The sequence below is a fragment of the Prionailurus viverrinus genome, chromosome D3 (genome assembly GCF_022837055.1).
Source record: "Prionailurus viverrinus isolate Anna chromosome D3, UM_Priviv_1.0, whole genome shotgun sequence".
Lineage (NCBI taxonomy): Eukaryota > Metazoa > Chordata > Mammalia > Carnivora > Felidae > Prionailurus > Prionailurus viverrinus.
The window spans coordinates 34021902-34040147 of NC_062572.1; the positions used below are offsets into that span (position 1 = coordinate 34021902).

Sequence of the window (18246 nt, forward strand, 5' to 3'; positions counted from 1 at the left end):
ACTTTCTCTCTCCTCGGAGCTGCCTATTCTGGACATTTCATATACGTGGACTCGTAGAACACATGGGTCTTTTGTGTCCAGCTTCTTTCCCCCAGCATGTTTCCAGGTTCATTCATATTACAGTACGGATCAGTGCTCCATTCCCTTTTATTGCCAAACAATATCCCATTGTGTGATGGATCACATCTTGTTCATCCATTCATCATCTGGTGGACATTTGAGTTGTTTGCACTTTTTGGCTACCGTGAACAATGCCGCCACGAACATCTGTGTGCGAGTGTTTTTGTGGATGCATGTTTTTAATTCTCTTGGGCACACACCTAGCAGTGGGCCTCCTTTCTTTCCCCAGGGAAACATCTGGAACTATTTACAAGCATTACTAATTGGAATTTCTAATTGCACGTGTTTAATTCATCTCAGCATTTGATGACCAAACAGTTATGTGTCCTAACGGAGGCTGACAGTGTGGTAGATATTATAAGACGGTCAACCTCATCTAGCTTCTGAATGTACTTCAGGTTTAATGTGAACACAGACAGGGGTGCCTGGGTGGTTCAGTTGGTTAGGTGTCTGACTCAGGCTCAGGTCATGATCTCTCGGTTCGTGAGTTCGTGAGTTCGTGAGTTCAGGCCCCGCGTCGGGCTCTGTGCCGACAGCTCGGAGCCTGGAGCCTGCTTCGGATTCTGTGTCTCCCTGTCTCTGACCCATCCCCCACTCACACTCTGTCTGTCTCTCGCTCTCAAAAAATAAATAATGAACGTCAAACAGATTTAACTTTGAACGCAGACAGACCTGGCCTTCTTGAGCTCCTGACAATTGCAAAACAAAAAGACTCGAAGATGAGGCCCCGGCTCCTCCCGCCTGGGCCCCACATCTGTGTTCTGCTGCAGCGGCTGGCAGTCATCTCCTGAGCTCACTTGGGGCCTCGCCCCGTGGAAACAGGAGGCACCAGGGAAGGGCAGAGCCGGTTCTATTCCTTTGGAGCTTACAGTGACCAAGTGAGTGTTTGGAAGGAGATTTGTGTGGGGCGGAGGGAGTGATTATTCCTTCCACACCCTCCACTGTGGACTCAAACAATAGGTGTTATTCATCCACAGGTGTGATTCGGCCAATGTTATCGAGGGCCCGGAATGGGTAAGCTTTGTGAGGGGCAAGAACAAAAGGCAGAGTTTAAAAAAAAAAGGAATGAAAAGGGCCTGGCAGGCAAGAAAGGGGGATTTCTTGTGCAGGTGAGGATTAAGCTCGTGACCTCCCAGCTGCTGGGTTCAGTGGTCAATTCTCAGTCCCCTCTTACCTGGCCTGTCATAAGCAGCATCCAACACAGCTGACCACAGTCTCTGTACTCCTGGCTTCCAAGACATCTCCCTCTCTCCTGACTTTCCTCCGACCCCATGGGCAGTCTTGCTTGGTGTTCTTTGCTTGGTCCTTCTCTCTTCCCAGCCTCCTACCACTGGATGGACTCACGGATCCTCCTGGGTCGTCTTCTCTGGCTAAACTCACTTCCTCGGTGAGTTCCTCCACCCTGAGACTTAAGTACCACGAACATGCTTGTGACTTTCACACTGACGTCTCCAGGTGAACTCTCCTCTGAACTCTGCACTTGTGCATCCATTGCCTGCTTGACATCAACACCTGAATTCTAACAGGCGACCACAACTCAGGGAGTCCAGAACGGGATGCCTAATTATCCCCCTAAAACTTGCCCCACTTTAAGTCTTGCCCAGTCGCTGGCAATGCCACAATTTAGTTGCGCAGGCCCAACCCCCAGAGTCATCCTTGACCCCTTTCTCTCACATCCGACATGTGATCCTCAAGGAAATCCTGTCGGCTGTACCTTCAGAATACACCCAGATTCTGATCACATCTTGGGCCTGTGCCGCTGCATTCCTGAAGGCAGGCGTCACCCGGGACAGGAAGGTATTGCCACTGATTCCCACCTGACTTGTTTCCACCCTTTCTTACCAGTCCCTTCAACTCCGGCGCCATGGAGTTTTTGAGAACGTAAGTCTGATCACATTACAACTGGGTTCAAAACGATCCCATGCTAACAGCCCAGTCTCCACAGATGGGTGCACAGATGGACAAAATGTGGTATACACATACAATGAAATCATTCAGTCTTAAGAAGGAAGGAAATTCTGCAATATGCTACAACATGGGTGAACCTTGAGGATATTAGCCTCAGTGAAGTAGGCCAAACACGAAAGGACACACACCGCACGATTCCACCTATATGGCGTACCTACAGTAGTGGAATTCACAGAGAAGAAAGTGGAATGACGGTTGCGAGGGGGTGGGGTACGGGGAACGAGGAGTTTGTGCTTAATGGGAACAGAGTTTCAATTTGGGAGGATGAAAAGGTTCTGGTACGGATGGTGGTGATGGCTGCAGACTAACATGAACATACTTAATGCAATAGAAATCATACACTTAAAAATGGTTAAAATGGCAAATATTACGTTTTGTGTATTTACCACATAAAAGAGTTTATTAAGAAAGCCAAACCAATCCAATCCAATGCTTCCCATCCCAGAGTTAAAGCCGAAGTCCCCACGTTATCTGACTCCCCTCCCCCATTCCTGGACCTCTTGCCTTCTCGTGTCTTCTTGTGTCTTCTCCGGACACACAGGCCTGGCTGTTCCTGGGCCAGGCCCAATATTCTCGTTTGCCCCACGAGAATGTCAGCTCCGTGAAAGTAAGCTCCTCTATCTGCTGCTGTGTCCACAGCACCTAGAATCATGCCTGGCACATTACACATTTGACGGCCATTTTTGGAATCTATGAATGGATGGGAAGTCTTTGGAGGTTTGGATCAAGAGAACCCCGGAGCTCTGCTCTAGGGATGTGAACTCAGGGGCGGCAGGGAATACACCTGCTGTATACAGCAAGCCTGGAGTGAGCTTGCCAGAGGAGAGAAGGAGCGAAAAAGCAAGAAAGGATGGCAAGGATGGGACCTCAGATTGGAGATCTGGAGGAAGAGGAGAGCCAGGAGAAGATTAAAAAATGTACTGTAAAATGAAAACCAAGATGTAGTTGTGGGAGCAGGGCCGCTAGCCAAGATGGAATTTAGCCGATTACCGAGGTCAAAGTGAAAACCCACTTACAACAAGACGGTAGACACATGGCTTCCTTCAGAATCAGTGCAGTTATTCCAGTAAGAATTGAAAGCAACCTCCAGGGGCTATGCAAGACATAAGGAACACAACAAACAGAAGAGCTCTAGTTCTCGCTCTCGTGAATCTCTTAGAGCCAAACCATCTAATGAGCAGCCAGCAACAGGGTTTTAGGGGGAAGTCCACAACAAGGAGGATCTTTATTAGTTTTTTTCCTACCTTGACTCCAAATATCAAGAAAGTGATATTTTCGTGGCAAATGGAACAGTAAGAGGGAATAAATTAAGGCAGCTGACAGATTACAGGAAGAAGAAATATTTTTCATATAATCTTAAAAAAATTTTTTTTAATGTTTATTTATTTTTGAGAGAGACAGAGACAGAGACAGAGACAGAGCACGAGCAGGGAAGGAGCAGAGAGAGAGGGAGACACAGAATCTGAAACAGGCTCCAGGCTCTGAGCTGTCAGCCCAGAGCCCGACGCGGGGCTCGAACTCATGAATTGTGAGATCATGACCTGAGCTGAAGCCGGACGCCTAACCGACTGAGCCACCCAGGCGCCCCATTTTTCGTGTAATCTTTATCCTAAATCCACTTGTCTTCCTACCACAAGAAAAATGTCCCTCAACTTTCAGGCAAACAGGTAACCGAGTTATATTTGGAAAAGCTTTGAAAAAATAAACACTATCAATGATGGTTAAGCATTGCACTCATTACTGCTGTGCCTGTTCTAAGGACAGCCTGGGCTCACTTATCGGACAGTGTCTCCTTATTCCCTGACCACAGAGCACTGTCCTTGGAAGAACCTGGTACTTAAAGTTGGAGAAGAACAGTTCTAATGTCTTTCCTTGGGTGTCTAGTGGATGTCTTAAACTCCACACAGCCGGTGTTGAACTCCCGACTCCCACCCCCCACCCCCCGGCCAAACCTGCCCCCTCTACAGCCTTCACGTCTGGGCGGATGGCAACTTTGTCTTTCCAGTTGATTGGAACCAAGCGTGATGTCATTTTGATGCTCCTCTTCCCCTCACCGACCACACTGGGATCCGTCACCGTGACTCTGCTTTCAAACTGTAGCTGGGGTTGAATATCTCACCATGTGCACGGTTCTAACCACTAATACCTGCCACTTAGGTTATGGCGAGACTCCCCCCACCGGTGTCCCTGCTTCCACCTACAGCGTCTTTTGAAACTGCAGTCAGGATGATGCTTTTATAGTGAAGGTCAGCTCAGGTCACTCCTACGAGGCGCTACTCACTCAGAGTCCCCAGAGTAACTGTAAGACCCTGTTTCTTCAGCACCCCTCCCTCCATACATCTCTCTAGTATCATGCCATCAGCTTCCTCCTGCTCACTGTCCAGCCACGCTGGCCTCCTGCTCTTCCTTGCACCCCTGGGGTCTCCCATCCTGGGGCAGGACCTTAGCCCTCGCCTAAGCCTGCCCAACCATTCTTGTCTCTGCAGTCCTTAGCACCTCCTAATACTCTTTAACAAATGCAGTTATCATGTCCCACTTATTCCTTGCATTCCCTGCTAGACTATAAGCCCTACGAGGGCAGGGATCTTCATGTTTTCTTCCCTGATGTATGTCAAGCACTTGAGATATTCCTGACACTAGGGCTCGAGACGTGGTTGTTTCACAAGCAAGTGGACGAATAAACTGTTATGGGAAGTCCCCTCCTCTCGCTCTGTCAATGTTCACCTCCATAGCAAAAGTTTATGCTAATTGAGAGCTGAAAATTTGGGGTGCCGGGGTGGCTCAGTCAGTTGAAGTGTCCGACTCCTGGTTTCAGCTCAGGTCATGATCTCATGGTTGGTGAGGCTGAGCCCCGCGTCAGGCTCCGTGCTGCCAGTGCAGAGTCGGCTTGGGATTTTCTTTCTCTCTCTCTCTCTGCTCCCTGCCCCGCTTTCTCTCTCTCTCAAAATAAACAAACTTAAAAAAAGGTTAGAGAAAAAAGAAAGCTGAGCATTCATACACGTTATTTGTCAGTAAATTTGAATTGATGGAAACCTGGTTTGTGTCTATAGGTGGGTTTCATCATTTGACGTTTAAAGGCACGTTTCTTCCGGTTCTCTCCTATGAATAATTTAAAAAGTAACTTTTCTCGATCCCAAGAACATTATTGTCCTCAGGAAGTTATAAAGAACTCATGTAACTGACAGCGTGTTGAGCACGACAGGTGAAGGTGTTTCCTTTCTAGGACAGACAGAGCTCAGCCTTCCACACGGGAGCTTCACCACGATGCGCCCTGCAAGTTCGAGGCTGCCCAGCCCTTTCCGGGCCGAGCTCTGACCCCTTGATCCTCAGGGTGGTTGTTTGCCCTGAGGGTTGTAACCCATGGCCGTGTCATCTGGCATGGTCAAGTTCTACCTGGGCCTGTGTCTTGAGGGACATTTTCCTGACGCGGTTGCCCCTTTCCTTCTGTTGGCTTCCGCCAGGATTTATAACTCTCTTCTCACCAAATGCTGTTTCTACATGGTAGTAAATGGCCCCCTGCCACTTACGCATCTCCCCAGAATCTCCAGCAAGAACCGTTTCTTCCATACTCGTCAAATTCCTAATTATGACCAGCAATGTGCATGGATAACAAACAACCGAAGCGTAAAGTTATACCCTCAATTTACTCTTCCGTACAACTGGCCACACAACCCTCACGTGATTCTTAAATTCTGGGCCTCACTGCCGGGGTTGGTAGGACACTTGCTGTTTTTCATTTTATCCACCCATCCATCCACCATCCATCCATCCATCCATCCACCCACCTATCCATCTATCTATCATCTGTCCATTTTGTGTATGTTTACATTTGAAATAAATATACAGAAATTAGCATATATATATATATATATATATAGTCGTCAATTTTAAGGCTGTTGGTCCACAGGGGAAAAATCAGAACATGGGATATTAGATTCAACTTACAAAATAAAACAAGCAACCATGATAATAATAACAGCACTTTGGTTTCATGGTCTGTGAAGAGTAGAGAGAGATGGGAGAAAAGGAAAGGAAGGGGACAGAGGAAAACAGACACAGAACAGGGACAGAAAGATAGCTTCAGATGGAGGGGAAGACAGGAGAGAGGATGAGAATCAAAGAGAAAGACTCAGGGGCACAGAGACACAGGGGTTCGCACACACCTGGCAGCAAGGAAGACAGTGGGATGTTTTGTAAATTGTGTCATTTTCAGACATGGCTACTAACGTTTTAAAACCAGTGATTAAAAAAAGCCACAAGCAAAAGTAGTACTAACTAAGGGTAGGTCAGTTGATAACAAGCAGAAGGCTGCATGGGCTGGATAGTGACCCTGTTATATCACTGTGTTACTGTATAAAACCACGGAGACATCCTCACTGTAGAAATAATAGAACATTTGTGTTTAAGGCAGGGCAACCAAAAGATGCCACAAGACATTGAAAAATGATTGCTCGGGGCGCCTGGGTGGCGCAGTTGGTTAAGCGGCCGACTTCAGCCAGGTCACGATCTCGCGGTCCGGGAGTTCGAGCCCCATGTCAGGCTCTGGGCTGATGGCTCAGAGCCTGGAGCCTGTTTCCGATTCTGTGTCTCCCTCTCTCTTTGCCCCTCCCCCATTCATGCTCTGTCTCTCTCTGTCCCAAAAATTAAAAAAAAAAAAAATGAAAAATGATTGCTCTAACACCTCCTAAGGAGACAATGGTCCTCACAGCAAAACACTCAGACTGCTCCTGGGCCAGAGAGGTACCTCTCCCAAAAGCATAGTCTCAGAGGGACTGATGGCCTCTGTGCCTGGGGAAATAGGCTTGGGAGCATAGGGCTCATTAGTTTGAGGTGTATTTTCTTTTTTTTTTTTTTTTTTTTTTTTTAAATTTTTTTTCAACGTTTTTATTTATTTTTGGGACAGAGAGAGACAGAGCATGAACGGGGGAGGGGCAGAGAGAGAGGGAGACACAGAATCAGAAACAGGCTCCAGGCTCCGAGTCATCAGCCCAGAGCCTGACGCGGGGCTCGAACTCACGGACCGCGAGATCGTGACCTGGCTGAAGTCGGACGCTTAACCGACTGCGCCACCCAGGCGCCCCTTGAGGTGTATTTTCTAAAGATGTTGTTGGAAAGGGTATATTCATTTAAAATATGTTAAGCTACTTAAGTGCTTTTAGCTAATGATCTGACATCCACATTTGATTCTGAATGTTCCATCTTTTGATATAAACACTGCTAATTAAGAGAGAATGTCTTTAAAATCCACGAAGGCACTTAACAACAAATATATCAAAGTTATATTCAAAGGATAGAATTCTGAATGTGACAAATATCACCAAACCATTTTATGTATGCATGTTGTAAATACAAACACAATTTATACATCTTTGACGAACTGGATCGGTACTTGCCTTTTATTGTAAAGATCACAGAAGACGGGAAGACTTAAACGCTAACTACTTTAAAGTATATTTATTTTACTTTTGAGAGAGAGAGAGAGAGAGAGAGCAAGTAGGGGAGGGGCAGAGAGAAAGAGGGAGAGAGAAAATCCCAAGCAGGCTTCATGCTGTTAGTGTAGAGCCCGGCATGGGTTTCGAACCCACAAACTGTGAGATCATGACCTGAGCTGAAATCAAGAGTTGGATGCTTAACCGACTGAGCCACCCAGGCGCCCCTTAAATACTAACTACTTTAAAGGCACAAAGAATAAAGAGAATTAGCTACGTAGGGGAAGGTCCACCCAATTCTGGATCCAATCCATCCAATTCTGTGTTTTGTCGCCATGAAGCTGAACTTCCCTGTGGAATGAGATGGGCACGAAGCCCCCGGTCATCAAACCCAAAGGTCCCGCAGTAGGTCTCAAGGCACAGAACACTAACCTGAGGGCAGGAGTATCACCAGCGTGCTTTACATGTCTGTTGCCAAACACTGTACCTGCTCATTGTCTATCTGTTATGAGGAAGTATGTGCTAGAAAATCTAACTTACTCATTTAGGTTACAATGTTTACACCAACACTGTGCGATTTGTTCACTAACTCCTTGCTCCAATTCCACTTCATGATGTCACTTCATGGTTGGTCCGAAACCACTGGGACCTTTCTGTTTTGTGTTTCTCTGTGTGGGTGGGCCTGCTTGCAAAAAATACATAGCGGATTCTGACAGATTCATTTCTAAACTCAACTGGAAGCGGGGCACCCGGCACCTGGTTAAGCATCCGACTTTGGCTCAGGTTATGCCCTCATGGTTCATGAGTTTGAGCCCACGTTGGGCTCTCTGCGGTCAGTGCAGAGCCCTCTTTGGATCCTCTGCACCCCTCTCTATGCCCCTCCTCCCCCTCAAAACAACAACAACAACAACAACAAACCCCTAAATTCAACCAAAAGCTTACTTCTCTGATAACACTGTCCCCAAAGGGTTCTCAAAAAGGAATACTAAATAATCAAGTAATTCAAGGGACAGAACTTTGTATACCATAAACAAAACATTTTTTTTTCTGTTACAATTAGGTTAGTCCCCCCAAAGTAGTAAATATGACAATATAAATCAAAAGCTTTAGGGATGTTGTACCTTTAAGCAGTTCTGTTAGGAATTTATCCAAAACAGTGTGAAGGTTCCTCAAAAAATTAAAAATAGAACTGCCCTATGACCCAACAATAGCACTGGTAGGTGATGCATAGGGGAACATGTACGCCAATGTTTACAGCAGCACTTTCAACAATAGCCAAATAATGGAAAGAGCCTAAATGTCCATCAACAGATGAATGGATAAAGAAGACGTGGTTTACATATACAATGGAATACTACTTGGCAATGAGAAAGAATGAAATCCTGCCATTTGCAGCAACATGGATGGAACTGGAGGATATTATGCTAAGTGAAAGAAGTTAGTCAGAGAAAGACAGGTACCATATGTTTTCACTCATATGTGGCTCTTGAGAAACTTAACAGAAGACCATGGGGGAGGGGAAGGAGAAAAAAAGTTACAAACAGAGAGGGAGGGAGGCAAACCATAAGAGACTCTTAAATACAGAGAACAAACCGAGGGTTGATGGGGGGTGGGGGAGAGGGGAAAGTGGGTGATGGGCATTGAGGAGGGCACCTGTTGGGATGAGCACTGGGTGTTGTATGGAAACCAATTTGACAATAAATTATATTAAAAAAATAAAAATAAATTAAAAAAGGAATTTATCCTAAGTTAAGTCAAGAGTTGTAAAAAGTTACATGCAGTATTTTACATATATAATAAATTTCATATACTACGTAATAGCAAAAAATTAAATGTCTACAATAGGGAGTCTGCCAAATGAGTAATGGGACACTCGTATGATGAATACTATATGTAGTAGAGGGCAGCCATTAAAAATCAGGTTGTAAAGGTATATTCATTAAATGAGAAATGTTTCTAATAAGTTTAAAAAGCAGGTTTTAAATCAGTAGCAAACTAAGATCCCAATTTAATAAAAAACGTGCATGCTTGTCCATAAGATACTGGAAAGATGTCACCGAGGGTTTGTAGTGTTTATCTCTGGGGACTGGGGCTGTGGAAGGATGTTATTTTCTTTCACGGTACTTTCCTGTATTAAAACTAAGAAATCCTACAACATATGCACTCTCACCACGTTAGTCAGCACATTGTGGGTGCTGGGGTTACCTCTCGCTGGCTTTCTGCTTAATTATGTTCATTTCTGAATACACAGCAGGTCTTCACAGACGTAATGGGACAGAATGGAATGATTATTTTCCTCTAATGCAATAACAGTGTCCTTGCAGGGAAATGTTCTGGTGTCTTTAAAAGCAGACTGCAGTTTTGATCAACCTCATTGCTGGCCCCTCCATTCCTGGTCCTCAGTCATCTGGAGCTGATGAAATGGGAACTGTTTTACCCCTACCCTGGGGGGGTACCCCTTCTCCTTCGAAAAGGCTGTTCTCCTCCTTACTGGAGTCTGAGGAGATCCAAAGAACCCAGGTGAAACCCAGACCTTCAACAGAGGGCTGCTTTTCTCAGCCAAGCAACCGAAGTGTGTGGGAGACCAGAAGCCTGGCCGGCAGAGGCAGGGTCCTGCTGTTACCAGCTCCTGACACAACCAGATGACCCAGATGTGCAGACAGAGCCCTAAGCTACACCATGATCAAGTTTCAAGGAAATAGCTGCCTATAAAGGATCTCAGTTAAACTTTTCCCGTGATGGAATTTATATTATTTTAAGTATCAAGTCTTTCACCGTATCTGCCCTTTCGTCACCATCCATAAATCTGTAGTTTAGCATGACAGTCCTTGGAAAAACGGCAGTATTTTAAGTTGTTTTAACCTATTTTTTACTCAACAGAAATTCAAGAAAGCAAATTTTTCCTGATGATGGGCACAGACACTGTTAGGTGCCTCTTTATGTACCTCTTAAGATTTTTTAAGAAAACTGAATTGAAATTTGCGTAAATAAAATCAACCATTTTAAAGCGTGCAATTCAGTGGTATTAGTATGTTCACAAGGCTGTGTACCCACCATCTCTGTTTAAGTAGGTTCTAGAACTTTCATCAGTTCAAAAGAAAACCTGTGCCCATTAAGCAATCAATCTCCATTCTTCCTCCCCGCTCCCCAGTACCAGGCAACCACTGGTCTGCTTTCCATCTCTATGGATTTGCCTGTCCTGGAGATTTCACAGAACTGGAACCCTATGACACGTGGCCTTCATGCCTGGCTTCTTTCACTCAATGTAATATTTTCAGAGCTCGTCCACCTTGCAGCATGAGTCAGCGTGTCACTCCTTTGTGGCCGAGTAATACTCCATCGTACGTACAGACCACGTTGGGTTTATCTGTTCATCTGCTGATGGACATTAGCTTCTTCCGCCTTCCAGCTATCGTGAATAATGCTGCTATCAACATTAGTTTATGGATATCTGCTCAATTCCCCGCTCTCAATTATTTTGGAACTGCTGGGTCACATGGTAGTTCTTTTAACCTTCTGAGAACTGCCAAACTGTTTTCCAGAGTGGCTGCAGTGTCTTTCTTTCCTGTCAGCAGTATATGAGTGTTCCAATTTCTCTGCATCCTCACCAATACTTGTTATTATCGGTAATTTTTATTTATTTTATTAAAAACTTTTTTCTAATGTTTATTTTATTTTTGAGAGAGAGAGAGAGAGAGAGAGCGTGAGCAGGGGAGGAACAGAGAGAGAAGGAGACACAGAATCCGAAGCAGGCTCCAGGCTCTGAGCTGTCAGCACAGAGCCTGGCGCGGGTCTCAAACCCACGAACTGCGAGACCATGACCTGAGCCGAAGACGGACGCTCAACCGACTGAGCCACCCAGGCGCCCCAGTAATTTTTATTTCTAATGACAGCACATCTAGTAGGTGTGAAGTGGTATCTCATTGTGGTTCTTATGTGCATTTCTCTAACAGCCAGTGGCGTTGAGCATCTTGTCATATGCTTATTGGTCATTTGTGTATTTTCTTTGGAAAAATGTCCATTCAAGTTTTTTGCTCATCTTTTTTGTTATTCAGTTGTAAGATGTTCTGAATACTAGACCTTTATCAGATATATCGATTTGCAACTATTTCTCCCCATTCTGTGGGTTCTTTTTTCACTTTTCATTTTGTTGATAATGTCCTTGGATGCACAAACGTTTTAAGTTTTGATGACGTCCAATTTATTTAATTGTGTTTTCTTCTGTTGCTTCGGCCTTTGGTGTCACCGCTAAGAAATCACTGCCAACTGCAAGGTCACGAAGATTTAATCTTCTAAGTCTCTTTATAGTTTTAGCTCTATGTTTAAGGCACTGATTCATTTTGAGTTATCTTTTGTGTATGGTGTGAGGCTACATACATTGTTTGATGGTAGTTCAATGCAGGGGCACCTGGGTGGCTCAGTCGGTTAAGCGTCCGACTCTCGATTTTGGCTCAGGTCATGATCTTATAGTTCGTGGGATGGAGCCCTGAGTTGGGCTCTGCGCTGACAGCACAGAGCCTGCTTGGGATTCTCTCTCTCCCTCTCTCCTGCTCCTCCCCCATGCTCACTCTCTCTCTTTCAAAATAAATAATTTAAAGAAAGGTAGTTTAATCTAGACTATTCCTCAAACCCACGTGAATATTTGTTGGAAAGCGACATATTTCAATGCTGTTAACAAGTCCATACTACATAAACATACCTAACTTTATCAAGGAATTTTGTAGTGCCCTCTTTCCCACAAAGAGAATATGAAGACTCTCACACAGAATCTTCATCAGTATGTCACTGAGATGGTAGTTTGCCAAAGACATTTTGAAATAAGGATTACCTTCTCCCTCAAAACTTGTCTTCACCGCTCAAGTATTCTCTACGTGCCAACAATCAGTCAGTCACTCAACAAACATTTACTGAATTCCAACTCTGTACTAGGTACCGTGTTAGGGGTTAGTGAGACCACAAGTGAGTGGGAAATAATCTGAAGTTTTGCAAATTATGTGCCTAGCACAAGGCGAGGTGCTGGGGAGACGGATCCCAAGTATTAGCCCCCACCCCGGGTCTCAAGAAGTTAACTCCTTAGTAGGGAGACCGTGCTCAGATATACCAAGTAATGAGAAAATAATAAAAGGCAGTGAAGTACTGAAAAAAATATAATGACTAAATTTACAGTACCTGGGGAAGCCCTAGGAAGTGAAAACTGCAGGGACTCGGGAAAGGGAGAGATCAGATCAGAAAGGTCTCCAAAGAAGGTAGGCTTAAACTTCAGAGAATCCGCAGGATGCGAACAATGAAGGTGGGAATTATCAGGAGCCTTTGAATAGACAGGCCTAACGTGTTGGGTGGGACGTTGGTACCAGGGCACCTCGAGGGGGAGGCTGGTGGTGCTGCCGTGGAGGCTGGAGAGAGGTCCTTGCACACCTGGATTACTGCAGAGATGGACACAGGAAAGCTACTTGACCCCAGAGGCCTTTGTAGCATCGTCTTCTGTGTCCTGATCATTAAACCCAATGGATCAGAAAGCTCTGTACCTATGTGTTGCTGGTGGGGCTCAGGAGTCTAGGTCTGCACCCAGAAGCCAACCTCCTTTTCCCCAGTAACAGTGTTTTACCTAAATGTATCACATGCACAGTAGGTTGATTTTTTTTTTTTTTTTTTTTGGTGGTTACTATATGGACACAGTATCTTATTTAGATAGCAGTGGAGTTGATCATAGGGTTTTGTTTTGTTTTGTTTTCATTTTTAAAAGCTTTTGAAATGTTTTACCAAGAAAACTCCCAGAAGACACCACCTCATTTATTCCAAACAAACAAGCATGATCTCTTGGTAATCAACCTTCTGTTTAGAAGGCAAACACAGTCCCCTATGGCTTCTCTGATCACCTCTCGTGCCTGCGTGTCTCTGTTGCCCAACAAGGGAGTTGTGGCTGCACAAAAAACACCTAGCTGTTCCCACTCCTGTAGCTGGCAATGAAGACACAAATGGACGGGGAATTTAAAAATAACTGTGTCCGAGAGATCTCTTACAGGGTGTCAGCATCACTTTCTTGGAAACCTCCATTAGGATGCCGGCAATGGCTAACGAATCCACACAAGCTTCACGACACAGAGCTTTTCTTCACAGTCACCGAAGGGACAGCTCTGTTGGAGATCGTCATCGTTCCCAAATCAGGATATCTTACTCTATACGTTCTGAGTTGTCGTTTTATCTCTTGTACTAAGCATTGAAATAGTTTAGATAGAAAAATCAATAGGCTGCAAACCACAAAATTTTACTTTAATGTTAAATGCCAAAGGAGCCTCAGACATAAAAATTGAATGTGTTAACAGACTCTTTTCCACCCCCAGCATGTCCCCTCAGTGCCACTGTAATGTTAAGAATTGCAGAGTTAAAATAAATGTTACAAACTCTTGGCACATTTGCACTAACAATGAGGTCTCTCTCCAAACAACACCCCCCAAGGGGCACAGTGATGTCAGACTGTTGGAAGCTGGGGAGTCATGATGCACTAACAAATGCCCTGGAGAATTCTCCCGTTCCAGTTACAGTGCTGTGAGGTCCCAGGGGGACAAATTGCACCCCCACCCACCTACCCAAGACCCAGCGCTCAGTTCCTCATCACAGGAATGGCTCGAGTGACTTATATTTAAACTATCAAAAACCATTCTTCCACTTACATGTTTTACTTTGAATACATCTGCCATCTCGTTACTTTAACATAAAAGCACCAGGGGCTCCTGGTGGCTCAGCTGGTTGAGCATCCGGCTCTTGATTTTGGCTCAGGTCATGATCCGTGGTGGGATTAAGCCCCACGCCCAGAGTGGAGCCTGCTTGGGAATCTCTCTCCCTCTCTCTCTCTCTCCCTCTGCCTCTGTCCCTTGCTCTCGCTCTCTCTCTCTCTCTCTAAAACAAAATAAAGTAAAAGCACCATTCGTTGGCCACTGGAGAGGTTTAGAAAACTGAAGCCTTGAGCTTGGCTTTCTAGAATTTTCTTCTCATTTTTAATACCAATGACCTGAGCCTTTTCTTCTTCCTTATTAATTTAACATATAATTGGCATATGACATTATATTAGTTTCAGGTGTACAACATACTGTTTTGATTTTTTTATATATTCCAAGTGAGACTTTCCTTCTTCAACTACTGCTATATATTACGAGTAATCAGATTCATGATATACTTCAAACAAAATATTTCCTTTGAGACTGTCACTGTGAAACACAGTAGGGTCACTGGGTCACAAGCTACATCTTGTAACAAAGGCATTTTATTTTTATTTTATTATTATTATTACTATTTTTAAATTCTTAATTTGTTTTTTTAATTTACATCCAAGTTAGTCAGCATATAGTGCAAAAATGATTTCAGGAGTAGATTCCTTAATGCCCCTTACCCATTTAGCCCATCCCCCCTCCCACAACCCCTCCAGTAACCCTCTGTTTGTTCTCCATATTTAAGAGTCTCTTCTGTTTTGTCCTCCTCCCTGTTTTTTATATTATTTTTGTTTCCCTTCCCTTATGTTCATCTGTTTTGTCTCTTAAAGTCTTCATATGAGTGAAGTCATATGATTTTTGTCTTTCTCTGACTAATTTAGCATAATACCCTCAAGTTCCATCCACGTAGCTGCAAATGGCAAGATTCCATTCTTTTTTATTGCCGAGTAATACTCCACTGTATATATATACCACATCTTTATCCATTCATCCATCGATGAACATTTGGGCTCTTTCCATACTTTGGCTATTGTCGATAGCGCTGCTATAAACATTGGGGTGCATGTGCCCCTTCGAAACAGCACACCTATATCCCGTGGATAAATACCTAATAGTGCAATTACTGGGTCATAGGGTAGTTCTATTTTTAATTTTCTGAGGAACCTCCATACTGTTTTCCTTAGTGGCTGCACCAGTTTGCATTCCCACCAGCAGTGCAAAAGAGATACTCTTTCTCCGCATCCTCGCCAACATCTGTGGTTGCCTGAGTTGTTAGTGTTGGCCATTCTGACAGGTGTGAGGTGGTATCTCATTGTGGTTTTGATTTGTATTTGCCTGATGAGTGATGTGGAGCATTTTTTCATGTGTTGGTTGGCCATCTGTATGTCTTCTTTGGAGAAGTGTCTATTCATGTCTTTTGCCCATTTCTTCACTGGATCATTTGTTTTCTGGATGTTGAGTTTGGTAAGTTCTTTATAGATTTTGGATCCTAACCCTTTATCTGATATGTCATTTGCAAATATCTCCTCCCATTCTGTCGGTTGCCTTTTAGTTTCGCTGATTGTTTCCTTCACTGAGCAGAAGTTTTCAATTTTGATGAGGTCCCAATAGTTCATTTTTGCTTTTGTTTCCCTTGCCTCCAGAGACGTGTTGAGTAAGAAGTTGCTGCGGCCAAGGTCAAAGAGATTTTTGCCTGCTTTCTACTCAAAGATTTTGATGGCTTCCTGTCTTACATTGAGGTCTTTCGTCCATTTGAGTTTATTTTTGTGTATGGTGTAAGAAAGTGGTCCAGGTTCATTTTTCTGCATGTGGCTGTCCAGTTTTCCCAGCACCACTTGCTGAAGAGACTGTCTTTATTCCATTGGATATTCTTCCCTGCTTTGTCAAAGAATAGTTGGCCATACATTTGTGGGTTCATTTCTGTGTTCTCTATTCTGTTCCATTGATCTGAGTATCTGTTCCTGTGCCAGTATCATACGGTCCTGATGATTATAGCTTTGTAGTATAGCTTGATGTCCAGGATTGTATTGCCTCCAGCTTTGGTTTTCTTTTCAGGATTGCTTTGGCTATTCAGGGTCTTTTCTGGTTCCATACAAATTTTAGAGGATTATTTGTTCTAGCTCTGTGAAGAATGCTGGTGTTATTTTGACAGGGATTGCATTGAGTATGTAGGATTGGGTAGGATTGACATTTTAACAATATTTGTTCTTCCTATCCAGAAGCATGGAATGTTTTTTATTTTTTTGTGTCTTCAATCTCTTTCATAAGCTTTCTATAGTTTTCAGTGTGTAGATTTTTCACCCTTTGGTTAGATTTGTTCCTAGGTATTTTATGGTTTCTAGCAACTGTAAATGGTATTGATTCCTTCATTTCTCTCTGTTGCTTCATTATTGGTATATAGGAATGCAACCAATTTCTGTGCATTGATTTTATATTCTGCCACTTTGCTGAATTCATGGATCAGTTCTAGCAGTTTTTTGGTGGAATCTTTTGGGTTTTCCACATAGAGTATCATGTCATTTGTGAAGAGTGAAAGTTTGACCTCCTCCTGGCCGATTTGGATGCCTTTTATTTCTTTGTGTTGTCTGATTGCTGAGACTAAGACTTCAATAATATGTTGAATAACAGTGGTGAGAATGGACACCCCTGTCTTTTTCCTGACCTTAGGGGGAAAGCTCTCAGTTTTTTCCCATTGAGGATGATATTAGCGTTGGGTCTTTCTTATATGGCTTTCATGATCTAGAAGTATGATCCTTCTATCTCTACTTTCTTGAGGGTTTTTATCAAGAAAGGATTCTGTATTTTGTCAAATGCTTTCTCTGCATCTATTGAGAGGATCATGTGGTTCTTGTTCTTTCTTCTATTGATGTGATGAATTACATTGTTTTGTGGATACTGAACCAGCCCTGCATCCCAGGTGTAAATCCCACTTGGTCATGGTGAATAATTTTTTTAATGTATTGTTGGATCCAGTTCGCTAATATCTTGTTGAGGATTTTTGCATCCATGTTCATCAGGGAAATTGGTCTATAGTTCTCCTTTTTGGTTTTGGAATCAAGGTAATGCTGGCTTCATAGAAAGAGTTTGGAAGTTTTCCTTCCATTTCTATTTTTTGGAACAGCTTCAAGAGAGTAGGTGTTATCTCTTCCTTAAATGTTTGGCAGAATTCCCCTGGAAAGCCATCTGGCCCTGGACTATGGTTTTTTGGGAGATTTTTGGTTACTAATTCGATTTCTTTACTGGTTATGGGTCTGTCCAAATTTTCTATTTCTTCCTGTTTCAGTTTTGATAGTTTACATGTTTTTAGGAATTTGTCCATTTCTTCCAGATTGCCCATTTTATTGGTATATAATTGCTCATAATATTCTCTTATTATTGTTTGTATTTCTGCTGTGTTGGTTGTGATCTCTCCTCTTTCATTCTTTTTTTTTTATAATTTTTTTTTCAACGTTTATTTATTTTTTTGGGACAGAGAGAGACAGAGCATGAACGGGGGAGGGGCAGAGAGAGAGGGAGACACAGAATCGGAAACAGGCTCCAGGCTCTGAGCCATCAGCCCAGAGCCCGACGCGGGGCTCGAACTCACGGACCGCGAGATCGTGACCTGGCTGAAGTCGGCCGCTTAACCGACTGCGCCACCCAGGCGCCCTCTCCTCTTTCATTCTTAATTTTATTTATTTGGGTCCTTTCCTTTTTCTTTTTGATCAAACTGGCTAGTGGTTTATCAATTTTGTTAATTCTTTCAGAGAACCAACTTCTGGTTTCATTTATCTGTTCTACTGGTTTTTTTTTGGTTTCAATAGCATTAATTTCTGCTCTAATCTTTATTATTTCTTGTCTTCTGCTGGTTTGGGGTTTTACTTGCTGTTCTTTTTCCAGCTTTTTAAGGTGTAAGGTCAGGTTGTGTATCTGTGACTTTTCTTCCTTCTTTCGGAAGGCCCGGATTGCTATATACTTCCCTCTTACGACCTCCTTTATTGTGTCCCAGAGATTTTGGGCTATGGTGCTATCATTTTCATTGG

At 43.6% G+C, this 18246-nt stretch overlaps 1 protein-coding gene across 6 annotated transcripts in view; it reads right to left on the reverse strand.

Annotated features, from left to right (window-relative positions):
• The window catches only part of GNAL (G protein subunit alpha L), a 153043-nt gene that overhangs the window by 52752 nt on the left and 82045 nt on the right, over positions 1 to 18246 (reverse strand). Inside the window, exon 1 of one of the 6 annotated variants that reach the window (XM_047827275.1) lies at positions 1295 to 1436. The exons of the other annotated variants lie outside the window; for them this stretch is intronic. Coding sequence (XP_047683231.1) covers positions 1295 to 1393 — 99 coding nt within the window. The 5' untranslated portion in view covers positions 1394 to 1436. Of the gene's footprint in view, positions 1 to 1294; positions 1437 to 18246 lie in introns of those variants that run through there. 6 annotated transcript variants of the gene reach the window in all.